At 55.4% G+C, this 13,969-nt stretch overlaps 1 protein-coding gene across 1 annotated transcript; it reads right to left on the reverse strand.

Moving 5' to 3' along the window:
* Positions 1 to 529: 529 nt before the first annotated feature.
* On the reverse strand, positions 530 to 13,953 carry ERLIN1 (ER lipid raft associated 1). The gene is made up of 12 exons (XM_048311054.1): positions 13,879 to 13,953; positions 13,262 to 13,417; positions 12,313 to 12,394; positions 11,783 to 11,829; positions 8,259 to 8,320; positions 6,854 to 6,979; positions 5,866 to 5,939; positions 5,374 to 5,432; positions 4,730 to 4,821; positions 4,180 to 4,269; positions 3,805 to 3,884; positions 530 to 3,652 (listed from the first exon to the last, which is right to left on the reverse strand). The coding sequence occupies exons 2-12, from the start codon at positions 13,372 to 13,374 to the stop codon at positions 3,434 to 3,436; spliced, it is 1,044 nt and encodes a 347-aa protein (XP_048167011.1). The 5' UTR covers positions 13,375 to 13,417; positions 13,879 to 13,953; the 3' UTR covers positions 530 to 3,433.
* Positions 13,954 to 13,969: the final 16 nt, after the last annotated feature.

Here is a 13,969-nt window from a genome sequence, read left to right on the forward strand (position 1 = left end):
TCAAAAGGGAATTCCCTGGGAGCCTTTTTACTGCAGCCATTTATGACCCTTATGTGACCATTTTGAGCCACTTGCTGTAAAACCAGGCATCCCATTTTTTATATAATTTAGGTTTAAGGCTTTTATACCAATAAAGACTGAAGCTAGAAGTGTCATGGGATATGTCTGGGCAGGAGGGGACAGCAGGGTGGCAGCAGGCAGGGAGCTGTGCGGGGAGCAGGGAAGGGGGAAGAGGCTTGGAGCTGAGCTCCCCAATCCAGTGCCAGAGCCACGGGAGCTAAACTGCAGTACATTTTGCCAGCCACGAAGAGCCAGGCTGCCCCAGGGGCTGCAAGGCGCTGCAGGGAGGCCCCTCATGCTCAGCACCATCCTGGCTGGGGCCTGCTTTGAGCCCAGGGGGCTCCCAGGGTGGCAGTCGCTGCAGCTGAGAGAACATCCACACCACAGAGTGCTGCTGCACGGTGAGAGGTACAGGGGTCCCCCACTTCGTGTGCCACCAGCCCTAGGACACATAAAACCATCCAAAAAATGTTAACAAAATAATTTTATTCTGCTTTATCAAAAGAACTTAACACTGTGAATGTAAACCTGACCATATGTATCGTGTTTCCTTAAGGAGATGCAGATCCAGGGGCAGACCCCCCTAGTCACAGCCCCACACAGGCTGTGGGAGCGGAGAGAAAAGCCAGTTCAATCCCAAAATCCTGGCTGCAGCCGTGTCCCTGCTCACAGCTGGGGCTCAGAGGGCAGCACAGCCCCCGCCAGGGTGCCACAGCCGTGGCCATCCCCTCCTGCACACTCTGGGGTTGCTGCGGCAGCGGCTGGGGAAGCAGGGAGGGTGGGGGAGGCTGCTGCAGAAGGCACTGAGCATCACACATGCTGCTGCAGGACCTGGGACCGTGGGAGCAGCCCCGGGGGGCCCTCAGACCACACGGGGAGGTGGCTGATGCATACGGAGGGACACTGAGCCAGTGACAGCCACTTAAGGCAAAGCCATGCACCCGCCCGGACGGCGCAGGGAGGCACAGCAAGGCTCGGATCCAAAGGGAAGTGGCTCCTCCTGCACTGGCTTGGAAGGCTTTCCTGCTCCCTGCATGGACATCTTGCTCTGGTCACTGCAGGAGAGGTGTGACCTGGCTGGTCATTGCTCCCAGCAGTTCCCCTGGTGCCCTTGTCACTTCCAGGCTGGCAGAACCTACCCTGTCCATCCCAGCCATTCCTGATGCCCAGTGCATCTGTCCAACCCCAGTAACACACGAAGAAAATCACAGGGACTACATCCCTGCCAGCATTCCCTCCAGCAGTGCTTCTAGCCTATAAAGCCTGTCCTCATCCCAAAATCCAACCAAAGCAGGTGCTGCCGGGGTGAGGAGAGGCCGCGTGGCAGGGCAGAGATGAGACTCCACTGCTTCCTCAAAGCCCATCCCACAGGAAAAAGGGCACTCTACAAGCCAAGCAGCATTTCCAGGAGACATTTCAAACACTACAAAACACACTGCCACCCCCTCTCTGCCCTGGTGCCCTGGACCCGGCTCCTGCCAGGGCTGGGTTGGAAGAGGAGCTGGTATGCTGGAGCAGAGCATCAACTGAGCCTTGGGAATTCGCAGGCAGATGGAGGACAAGAAAGACCACCCAAAACTGCTGCAAAGTCCCACAGTTACGTCTTACACCCTGCAGGAGGGGCAGGGCCAACACAACCCTGCTCTGCCCCAGAGATGGAGGAGAGGCAGCCAGGGCAGGAGCAGAGACAGCAGCAGGCACCGTGTGTCACTGAACTTCCTTGTGGAGGGACAGTGCCCTCCCTGGAGCCCAGCCACACGGGGTGGGGACGCGGCACTGCAGAGCCCGAGCCCACACACCTCCTCTGGGGACATCACAAGCACAGGAGAAGCTGTTTTGGGTTGAACCTATCTGAGTGGCAGGAGCTGAACACATCCCTCCCCTTGCCGTGAGGCTGCAGATGGTGCCAGGCACAGAAGATCTCAGTGGGCCGAGTGCCTGGAATGCCACCACCCTCCAAGGGTGGCACGGCTGCTCCGAGGGGACAGGACAGCAGGAAGGATGCAAAGGTGACCTGGCTGGCAGAGCAGAGCAGGTCTCTGAACATGCAGCAGCTGGGGTGCTCCCAGCTGGAGAACCGCATTCCAGCTCTTGCCAGCTGCTCCCCCAGCCGTCGCAGCCCGGATCCTCACAGACCACGAGGAGGAGCAGGTCCTAGGAGCAAGCACATCCTTGCAGGCAGAGGGTAGGAAGGAGGAAAAGTGGAAAGCAGGTTGTCCCAGCAGATTGGCCCTCCCCAAGCACATCTCCCCCTCACCGTGCCACGGCACACCAGGAGCAGGGTCGGATGTATCACAACGCAGATCGGGACAGAAGATCCGCCTGCCAGCCAGCCTGGCCAGGCACGAGAGGAGCAGGGACACGCTCCTTGCCACGGCTGCTCAAGGACATACAAAGCAGGTCCCGCTTGCTGGAGCAGCGGATTTTGCACGGAGGAGCAACGATGCCTCGCCTACTTTGCAGCTGAAGTGTCAGACATCTGATCTGCTGCACAGTAGGGTCCTTTCACTCTTCTCTTCCCCTTCACTTTGCCAGCATGGCAGAGCAGTGGAAATTCAGCCCCCTTTCTCTGGTGAATGACTTACAGGGAGGCTGGAATCTGAGCAAAGACTTGCCAGGCTGTTCCCAACCAGCTGCTCCGAGGTGCTCCTGAAATCTGGTTTAGGAGGCAATGAGACTCAGCCACCCAGTGGGAACACCACAGTCAGTCCCAGGCAGCCTGTGCGAGGCTCTTGCTTGGAGAGGGGGGTTGCACAATCCCTTCAGAGATCGCTTCCTCCAAATCCTTATCTAGTGCTGCTGTCTACAGGAATATTATGGCTATGCAGATCCTACTCCAATAACCTATTCCACACCAAAGCACTCCTCGCTCTGAGCAGGAACACGCTGGCCAAGGAGAGCCCACTCCACCGGAGTCCTTGAGGAGAGCGAGACAGCGTCAGCAGAAACCTTCACCAAGCGAAGCTTCAGTGGCAGGACAAGGGGAACCTCTTCACTCAGCCTCAGCCAGGAGCACTGAGCAATGACCAGTGTGCAGCAACACAGCACTCAAAGCCACATCTCCTTCCTCCAGAGTAATGCCTGCTAAATAACTGCACCTACCCCGGGAGGCTTTCCTGCTGTCTGTCGTTTAATATTCCAGTATAGGTATGTTAGTACAGGATTATCCCTCCTTCGGAAGCACCAACTTAACAGGGGGAGAAACGGAAGAGGCAGAGCCCTTGCAATCTGTTGCTAGAAGAAAATCACCCCAAGTGGCACCTATACACAAGATGTCCAGGCATGTGCTGCATCCGCCCCTCCGGCACAGGGCCTCGTCCCCGGGCACAGCCGGGCTCGCTGCTGAGCTACACCGGGTTCCCTTCTGCCTCCCTCAGCCAGCTCTCTCCTCGCCTCTGAGGGGGCTTTCTCCACAGGTCTCCAGGGCCTCCTGTGCAGGAAGGCTGGTTTCGTGGGCAGTCCTCAGGCTGGCCTGCTGGAAGGCACAGGAGTCCAGGAACACGCCAGGGATGCGGTCGCCAAAGTACAGCTTGCTGTTGGCAGCGATTGCCTGGTACTTCATCAGCTCCAGATACTCAGGGGTCAGCTTCAGCTACGAAAAACAGAAACCAGAGACTCTAAGAGACAACTTTCTGGGCCCTGCAGTGTTAGGTTTCATGTCAGGCAGCTGCCTCCTGGGGTGTGGGCTGTTAAATCAGCTTTTCACGGAGGAAAAGAGTGAGCGACCAGCCTCCCAGCGCTCACCTTGTTGGAGTCAGCCAGCTTCCGAGCAGCGTAGTACTCTGCATCAGCTTTTGCCTTCTCCCTTGCCAGGAATGCAGCATCTGACACAGCAGCAGAGGAGGGACAGGAAAGAAAGCATTAGGAAATGACTGGTCCCATCACACTGAGCACCTGAGCCCTCATCCCGTGGGGACCAGCTGACCCAGGAGTGCCCGTGACAGCCTGGCTGGCCCCGTGCCTGCCCTGCAGCTTCCTGGAGAGTTCCATGCACAGGGCAGGAAAGCCCCCAGTGCCCAACCTTGCACCTCTGCAGCTCCCCTGATGACTTGTGCAGGTCTGAGGTTCCCCTACCTGCCACCACCCCCAGCTGGCAGACCGCCCCAGCAGCGTGGTTACCTTCAATCTCAGAAATCCGCTTCTCTGTTTCCTTCTCCATGATCTTCTGCTGGTAGTGAATCCTGGCCACCTGTGCAGCCTTCTCTGCCTCTGCAATCACAACGGCCCAGCTGGTAAAGTTGCTCCCCAGGGCTTGAGCACCAGCACCTGGCTGCAGGATCTGCCACACCAGGAGCTGGTTCCCTGCTCCCTCCCTTCCCACTCAGTGCCAGTCTGTACTCCGAGCAGCTCAGTAACAGGAAGAAACGCAGTGCTGATGGCTGCAGAGCTGACAGCCCATTTACAAATGTGATCCCTCTGGCACAGGGACATGGAGCTCCAAGCCCAAGCAGTTCTTCCAGCAGAGTGATTTCCTCTTCCACTGCAGGACAGAGGTGCTCCCTGCTCTGCTGCTGAGGGATTTTCACTCAGATGTTCAAAACAACTGCTTGCACAGCCTGGCTGTGCCTCCCTCAGGGAGCTGTCAGTGATAGAAGACAATGTCCTGCCCCAGCTCAGCAGGGAATGCAGGAATGGAGGCTCAGCCTGCGACATTAGTTGGTGACGTTACCAATGAGCGCTTTCTTCCGGTCCGTCTCCGCCTCCTTCTCCACCACCTTCTGCCTCTGGGCTGCAATCAGCAGCTTGGTCTTCTCAGCCTCCCTGCAAGGGGAGAAGCATTATCCTGGGCAAAGGGAATGAGGAGCAGCTCTGCATGCCAGGAGAGGCCATGGGGACAAGAGGCCAGCCAGCTGCCAGCTCCCAGCCGCAGGGACCGGCTCTGTCTGCAGCTGTTTGAGTGCGTGCACAGGCCAGAGGAAGGGATCACCCCCTCTCCATCCGGCACTGCTGAGGCCACAGCTGGATGCAAGCCCAGTCTGAGGCCCTCAGGACGAGGAGCAGGGCAATGGGGGCTGGGAGCAGGGCAATGGGGGCTGGGAGCTGGGCTTGCTCAGCCAAAGGTGAAGGGAGATCCAACAGCATCTCCTTCTGCCCAAAGGCATCCCAGAGATCCTGGAGGGGAGCTTATGGGCAACACACCAAGACCCCTGAGCCCTGATTTCAGTATGGAAATGGAAACCAGAAGGCACAAGTGCACCTGGCCAAGCACACACTGCCTGGAGCTCACCTCTCCAGGGCAGAGCTTTCCAACAGCACTGTGCCTGTGCAGGACCCTCAAAACTAATTAATGCAATATTATGTCCAGCTACTCACATTAGCTCAAAGTTTCTTCGGATGGCCTCTGGAATTTTGGGTTTTGTAACACGCACAGCCTGGGAAGGAGAAAAAGGGAGCACATTTTGAATGAAACATTTTGATGCAAGCTGCATAACCAAGACATGTCTCTGCAAAACCAGCTGCAGTGCTGTGGACAGCAGTGCCTAATCCTCCTGTGGAACACTGCTGAGCACCAGCACTGCTGACCAGAGGTGTCCTACATTCCTATTTCCTGCCATCCATTCCAACCCACTCCCACCATGGGAGGTGGCTCCAAGCCCCGTCCAACCCGGCCTTGGACACTGCCAGGGATCCAGGGGCAGCCACAGCTGCTCTGGGCACCCTGTGCCAGGGCCTGCCCACCCTCAGCATAAAACATTCCCCTTTCAGTTTAAAACTGTCATTCCTCGTCCTGTCACTGCAGGCTTTGTTTGGCAAAAAGTCCTTCTCCACCTTTTTAAATCTCTTTATTGAAAGGCCACAACCCACCTGGATAGTGAGACCTGGTGCCATGACATTGAGGTCTTTCTGCAGGGCCAACTTCAAGTTCTCATCTATCTGATCTGTGTTTGGAGGACAAAAGAGAGACCATTTAGCTTCTCATCCTTTCTCCCACAGCTTGTGTGGCAGAGAGCTGGCCTTGAAGGGCAGGTAACTCTACGGTGTAAGATAAAGATGCTTCCTGAGACCACTCAGTACATTGATTCCCTTCCTATGTCCCCTGAAAAACATTCCCAAAAGGAGAGTCACTTGCTAGTGACTAGGGAAGTTCAGCTATTGATCAATTTGTGTTATCTCAGCTAAGTGCAAATGGCCTGCAGCACCTCAGCAGGACAGAATGCCCAGAGCCTGTGGTAGAAGTCTATCCCTTCTCAGCACTCAGACTTGGAGTACCTTAGTATTAAAATTCTGACAACCTTTTATCTTCCATAAGCCGCTTTTCCCCTGCTCAGCCACTCAAGAAGGAACACAACCTGTTCTGTCTTTGGGACACAGGTTCACCAAGGAGAATATGACCTGTGCTAATTCTTGAAGCACTCCACCTCCCTGCCAAAAACCTTCCAGCTCTCACTTGTTAAAAGACAGCCAGGAGGGAGCTGTGAAAGTACAGAAGTGAATTCAGGAACAGAGCAGGGGCCTACAGGCAGAAGTAGAACAAGACAAATCCACTGTCATAGTGAAGGCCACGGGCATCACTGCACACACAAGAGCAGAGTGGCTGCTTTGTGCATCCAGAATCAGTGGGAAAAGACTGAAACCAAATTCTCACATGCAGATGGGGAAAGACAAAGGCACCTGAGTCACTAAAGTTACAGGGGAAGTGGCACATGGATGGAAAAGGAACTGGATTCTAGACTGCAGCTCCAGCACAGGGGCAGTTTGCTCCCAGGGGCCAGCTGTAACATATTCCAGAGCAGCACAGGGATGAGATTCCAGGGGGATCCCAGCTGGGATCACCCAGCTGCCATCCACTTACCAAAGAGCTCGATGTACACTTCCTGCAGGGTATGGGCGCTGCAGAACTGGTTCAGCTCGTGGTGGATTTTGTTGAAGATCAAGGTCTTGTCGTAGTCTGCGGTGTAGTTCCGCACGATGTCGTACACTGGGGGAGGGACAGAATCACCACAGGTCACCACAGACACGTGCCACCACGCCAGGGAAGGAGTGCAGCACTGGGACAGGGGTCTTCAGGAGTTGGGTAGTCAAAGCCACACTGCCCTGCCCAGCTGGCAGGGAGAGGCCTGCCGCACACCCGCTAGGGCTGCTGGGATTACACAGCTTCCAGGAGCAGCCATGGCAAGATGCACTGCCTGGTCCTGTTCTATCATCTGCATAAACAGATGAAACAGCAAAGCCTCACCAGGACTGCACGCACAGGAACAGGAACTGCTGGGAAGTGAAAACAAGGATCATTCCCACTATTTAAGCCAATCAGATCCTGCATCAAAAGGAGCACAGCCAGCCGGTAAGGGGAGGGGATTCTCCCTCTGCTCCTGCTGAGACCCCACCTGGAATTCTGTGCACAGTTCTGGTGCCTCCAGCACAAGAAGGACGTGGAACTGTTGGAGCAGGTCCAGAGGAGGCCGCTGAGTTGCTGAGGGGACTGGAGCACCTCCCCTCTGGAGCCAGGCTGGGAGAGCTGGGGCTGCTCAGCCAGGAGAGGAGAAGGTTGTGTGGAGAGCTCACAGCTCCTTCCAGGGTCTGAAGGGATACAGGGAAACTGGAGAGGGACCCTGCAGCAGGAACTGGAGGGCCAGGACACAGGGAATGGGTTCACAGTGCCAGAGGGGAAATTTAGGTGAGATATATGGAAGAAATTGTTGGCTGTGAGGGTGGGGAGGCCCTGGCACAGGCTGCCCTGAGAAGCTGTGGCTGCCCCATCCCTGGCAGATGTCCATCTCCATCCCAAGGCCAGGCTGGACGACTGGGCTTGGAACAACCTGGGATAGTGGAAGGTGTCCCTACCCATGGCACAGAGTGGAACGAGATGGTCCTGAAGGTCCCTTCCACACAAAACCTTTCCATGAGTATGGACTCATGAATTACAACAGGGATTCACCCTGCAGTGCCTCAGCAATGCTGGCACTTTGCATGAAGCTGTGCAGCTGCACAAAACAAGCTGTCTGTGTCTTTGGCTCGCTGAAATAAGAAGGTAAGAGGCTCCTACATGGGTTTTGTCTCTGTAGTTTTCTCAGGGGCCGAGCTGGAAGCCCCTGGGATCAATGCTACAGGACTGGGAGCCGTAAGGGTAACAAGGAATGGAAACAGACAAGGAAGCTTTCCAGACATGGAAAAGGGAAGTCCTGCAAACCAAGAGAGAGCTGCCACAGGAGGAGTGAAGACAATCACAGCTCTGCTGGTTGAACCAGGACGGGAAATACCTGCATATGGGGCCAGCTTGTTCACAACTTCTATTCGGTCAATGTAGATCATAACGCCCCCACTGCAAGGGAAAAGAGAGTTCACCAGTCACCGCTGCAGCTGTTAACAGTTTACATATTGAAAGCAAAGGCATCTTTATCCCTCTTTTACCATATTCTGAGCATTTTGCAATGAGATGGCAGTGAACCCCAGTCCCTCTCTCTGCATAAATCACAAGCGTGCTCCAGCAAGCCTGCAAAGCACTTTCCTTTCCCTCTGTGATCTCCTGCTCGAGCAGCCAAAGGAAGATGTTCCTGAACAGGAATGTAGCTGCAAGCAGCAGGAAAGCAGAGAGGAAGGCAACGAGGGCAGCAGGTGACACCTGCCAGCAGCAGAGCAGACACCAAATGCAGACACACCTCAGCTCTCCTAGGCAGCAAACACATGTTCCATAGAAAGAGCCCTTAGTTTAAGTCACACAGTCACTAGCTCCAGCAGGAGCTCGGCAAGGCCCACTAGAATGGAAGGAACAAAGCACTCGGCAGACTTCAATCCAGGTGCCCAGGGCTCTCCAGGAACACCAGAAGCACCCCAGCAGAGGGAGCCTGCAGGCAATCCTCTCCCCAGGGGATGGCGTGCTGCCAGACTGGCAGGGAAAAGGGGCACTCAGAGCTCAGGCTTGCCCCTGGCCTCTGCTCTTACTGGTGTGGCTCTGAGAAAGTCATGCCCAGCCCTGGGTACCTGTAACACCAGAGAGGACAAACTCTACAGTGAAGGAAAAAACCCGTAACTTTCAACAGCTCTAAGTCTCTTGAGAGCATGATTTCAAAGCAGAATACTCTTGTGATATTGTCCTTGGGACAAAGGCATATGACAGACCAGAAGCTTTAGCAGGAGCTGTTTAGAGACAGCTCATTCCTGGCAGTGAAACTCCCACATTCCCAAACTCAGTCTCCGGGATGTTTTAACTCAAACATATCCCCCACGACAAACTCCATTTCTTTTTTTGCGGATCTTGGTTTCTGGCAGCTGAAAGCCAAGTCTGCAGAAAAACAACCTGAACTTGCCTGTGCCTGTGCTCTTTTGGAAAAGGCCTCCAAGCCCAGCCTGTGCTTGCTCCAAACCTGCTTCACAACAACTGTGAGCTATAAACACCGGTGATGGAAGGACCTCGTCTCCTGCAAATTTGGCATTTCGATTTTAAAGGGATGTCAGAAAGAAAAGGAGAGGGTCTGCAACACCCTGGATCCTATCAGGACTCATCCACAGCCCCGTATCACCTCCCAGGCAGGAAAGGCTCTGGAATGGCACCTCAGGCCAGTGAGGACCGTCTGACTGCAGCACCACCTTCCACAACAACGCTGCCGAGGATCTCAGCCAGTGTGGGACACTAACTCGGATATTATCCACTGTTATTCCATTATTATGGCCCAGTGTGGTGGGGGATAAGTGAATTTTATCAGTCCTGCTGGTCATGCAATGGCTTTGAGGAAACAGGTGCCACTCAGACCCCAAAGCGTTCAGGGAGAGAGGAACAAGGAGAAGTCCATAGGAAGTCTAAAAGGAGCATCAACACATTGGCCACGTGCACCTGGAAGAGGTTTAAGCACCATCGGGCAGCAGTGCTGCCTGACCTGACAGGACAAGGAGACAGCATCCAGAGAACGCCACAGAAGATGGACACGGACAGGAAGATCCTGGAGAGCCTCAGACAATTCAAGACCTAACTCAGGATTTAAAATCTCTATTTAATGTGTTCACTTAATGCTGCCAGGTACAAACAGGACAGGTAAGGCAAAAACTGGGGATGGGACAGCCACGCAGACACTCAGAAGCTTCCTGATACAGATAAGGATACAGGGAACGGGAATAGAAAAATGGCAGAAGAGAAACCCAGCCTTTAAAATCCCATGGTTTAATATGTAAATACAAAACCTTAAACTGTTCAGGACCTGTTCTGGTAACAGACTTTGAACTGGGACAGTGCCACTCCAGGTGTGTTCCATTTGTTATTTATGAGCTAGTGTTTCACTATGGAAATGTGGATGCAAAGCTCTGGCATCGAGCACCCGCAGACTTTGGATCCCAAATGCAGCAAACCAGGAGGCTCCTGCAGCAACACCCTAAAAATGGACAGGCCTACTGGGACCTTTGGTCAGCAGTGTATTCAATTATTAACTAAGAACTGCTTTCACCAGCTGTTTGGTGGTTTAAAGCCCATTTTTACTGCCTGTACCTTCCCAACCACCTGCATTGCACAACGGAACCCCACAAAGATGAAATTCAACGGGAATTTCATTTTTAGCTCCTAAATCAAAGAAGCACAGAATGGCTGAGGCTGGCAGGGACCTTTTGCTTGGCCTAAAGACTGTGTTTACCTCACTCTAAAGGGACTCTAGACAAGGCTCTGCAGTGACAGGACAAGGGGGAATGGGTTCAGACTGACATAGGAGAAATTTAGGTGAAATATATGGAAGGAATTGTTCCCTGGGAGGGTGGGCAGGCCCTGGCACAGGGTGCCCAGAGCAGCTGGGGCTGCCCCTGGATCCCTGGCAGTGCCCAAGGCCAGGCTGGACATTGGGGCTTGGAGCAGCCTGGGACAGTGGGAGGTGTCCCTGCCCATGGCAGGGCTGGCACTGGATGGGCTTTGAGGTCCCTTCCAACCCAAACCATTCTGGGATTCCATGAAAGCTGCAAGACTGAACAATAACGTTATTTACAGATATTCCTGAAAAAGCTTTGAGATCTAAAACTAAAACCATGAGACCTTTATGTTAATATTTAACCCCATGTGATGTCTTAAGCTGAATAACTCCAAGAAAGTTAATATGGGTTAAACCTGATCAAAATTAACTCTGGTTTATTAATGTTGCCACCAACATTGAACTTTTAATTTCAACGTGGTCACCACGTGTCGTCACTTCAGTCACACTGATTTGTTTTTCTAACCAGAAATTCTGTAGAGGACCCTGAATGTAAAAGACAAGGAGAATCACCAGGGTTTTTTTATCCTGTAGAGTCATCACTTTAACTTGTGGATGAACCAACACAACAGGATCTGTAACCCAAGTCAACCAGCCCTCTCCTTCTGCTTGTTACAACTAAGCAGCTCTGAGCTGACAGAAGAATCAGCCTAATTATGCAGCAGGAATTTCATTTGGAAATGAACTTCCTCCCATCAGGAGGATTCTCACTCACTGTTTACTTCTGCCCACCACTGGGGCCAGCACTTGTATCAGCCACAGGACTCAGGGTGGAGAGAACCAGTGAGGGCAGAGCAAAGCACAAGCAATGGGCTGTCAGAGCAACCGAGGGGAGAAACCCAGAAAAACTCAAGGTAACACCACAATAAATGCAAATGCTGTCTGAACAGCAACTCCAGCAAGAGCCAGAGTGTTCCCTCCTGAGCCTCCTGCTGTTACAGTGGGAAATACGTGTGACGTTGGGGATTGGTTTCATGGTAGCTGCCTTCACCTCCCGGCCCCGTGTCCCAGCAAATGACCCCACAGCATGCATCTAGAAGGAACACAAATGGAAGCCCTACCTTGTCCCACAAGGCACATTCTTCACTTCATCAGTCTGCAGTGTGGTCTGCAACACAAACACAGCCAGCGCTCACACGCCGCTCCCTCCTCCGGGAAGGTCCTGCTGTGCCAGGCTCTCACAGCGGGAACACAGAGCCAAAAACGTGTCCTTTGCCTCCCCTGTGATGCCTGCAGGTGTGGGCAGAAGGCAAAGCTTCTCCTCACCTGCCTTTTGGGGGATGCACAGGCAGCTGTGCCTGTTTCCCTGCTCGGGGCACGCTCAGGCATGGGGTGCTCCTGAGGAACAGGGACAGCCACAAACATGGACTGTCCTCCCCGAGCAGGACACTGCCAGTCCCAGCCACACACACACGTGCTGGGGAGGGCTTTCCAACAGGACAAACCCCGGCTGTCTGCTGGCACCAAACGCAGAAGGAACGTGGGGATTCCCAGGAGCTGCACATCCCAGAGCCCCTCTGCAAACAGCAGGGCCACCCTCCCCAGAGCTGCTCCCCCTCAGCCTCTCCCAGGGGAGAGAGAGGGCACTGACCTGCACGGATTTGAAGGTGGTGATGAAGGGGAGCATGATGTGGTAGCCAGGCCCGCTTGGGCTGGTCAGCAGCGCACCGCCCCTGCAGAGAGGGAGGAAAACAGGGAAAGGCTCAGGAGGGGGGAAACAGCAGGGGCTGGCCTTGAGGGCACACAGGGACAGTTCAAACTGCCGGGGGTCACAGCTGGGGGACTGAGGATTGCATCAGAGCCCCACACTTGCCAGCAATTCCCCAACAGAAGGGCTGAGTGCACCTGATCCTTGCCTGCTGCAACTTTGCTTGGGGCCTGTGAGCCATTAGCTCTTGGAGAAGGCAGCTATTGCTAAACCCTCCCAGCATTGCAACACCACACAGAGCTGCAAGAAGGCAGATTTCTCCTCCCTAAATAGTTCGCTGGTAACCATGGAAAAATCCAGCCGTAGATGCGATGCTGCCAGTTTGGATTTCGGCACAGCCCCTTGCCCAAAGCACAAAGAAAAATCCCCCAGGTTCTCATGCTCAACACGCTTGTAACTAAAGGGAAACAGCCCACGGTGGTGAGTGGGAAGGGCAGGGAAAACATTCCAAAGCACCGCCACAGCGGGAGCTCTGGCTGAGTAACAGTTTGGGACAAAGGTGATGGCTCTTGCTGGCACAGGGAGAGATCAACAGATGTGAGAAGGCACGATGGAACAAGAGCTATGGTCCTCTGAGCTCTGAAATCCAGTCTGTGAAACGGGCAGGGAGGAAGGAGAGGGAGGAAAAGCAGCTGAGGGTTCAGAGACCCAAAGACAAGAGAGTTCTGCACGGGGCCAGCGTGTCTGGGACTCACCAGCGCGGGCGGAAGGGACCAGAAATAACAGGGGCTGCACATCCAGGAGGAAAAAACCGGAGGGAAGTGCAGGATAGAGCAATCCCTGGGCCCGGGGATGAATCCCAGCTCCGGGAAGGCTCCCGGGGGCACCGTACCTGTAGTACACGGCCAGGTGTCCCTCCTCGACCCTGTGGATGGCGGAGTACAGCAGGAAGACGAGGAGCCCCGTGGCAGCCGCGGCCGCGGCCCCCGCCTGGGCCATGGCCATGCTCGCATCCCCTCCCGGCGCCGGGGGCTCCGCGGGCCCGGCTCTGCCACAGCAACACCGTCAGCGCCGGGCGGCACCGGCCCGGCACCGCCCCCGCGGCCAAGGAGACACCCGCGACAAACGCCACGGGCCAGGACACGGCCGTAGGGTCAGGGCCCGGCCGCGGAGGGCGGCACCGCCCGCCCCGCCCCGCCCCGGGGCTGCGCCGGAGGGACCGCCCGGCCCGCCCCCGCCCCGCGGGGACCCGCACCCGGCACCGCCCGGCCCCAGCCCTGGCCCTGGCCCTGTGCCTAGTCCTGTCCCGATCCGTCCCTAGGCCCTTGCCCTCCCTACCCCGTACCTATCCTAATCCCCATCCCGTGCCTGCCCCTATGCCCACACCGTCCTTATCCCGCCCATATCCCTCTCCTGTCCTATCCCGATCCTGTCCCACTCTCTGCCCTGTTCCCTGTCCCTGTCCCGTACCTAGCCCTCTCCCTTATCCCTCTCCCATCTCTCCCGTACCTCTCCCGTTCCCCACGTGCTGCCGAGGCCGCGCTCCCACCCCCGCCGCGCACGCGCGCCGGCGCGGGGCACCCTGGGCGCGCCGCGGCGG

This window comes from Corvus hawaiiensis, chromosome 8 (assembly GCF_020740725.1).
Source record: "Corvus hawaiiensis isolate bCorHaw1 chromosome 8, bCorHaw1.pri.cur, whole genome shotgun sequence".
Lineage (NCBI taxonomy): Eukaryota > Metazoa > Chordata > Aves > Passeriformes > Corvidae > Corvus > Corvus hawaiiensis.

Coding starts and splice junctions, on each gene's coding strand:
- ERLIN1 (XM_048311054.1), bottom strand. CDS start 13,374: ATGGCCATGGCCCAGGCGGGGGCCGCGGCCGCGGCTGCCACGGGGCTC. Junction 4,822..5,373: donor CGAAGAAACTTTGAGCTAAT/GTGAGTAGCTGG, acceptor CTCCCCTTGCAG/GGAGGCTGAGAAGACCAAGC. Junction 4,270..4,729: donor CCGGAAGAAAGCGCTCATTG/GTAACGTCACCA, acceptor TTGTGATTGCAG/AGGCAGAGAAGGCTGCACAG.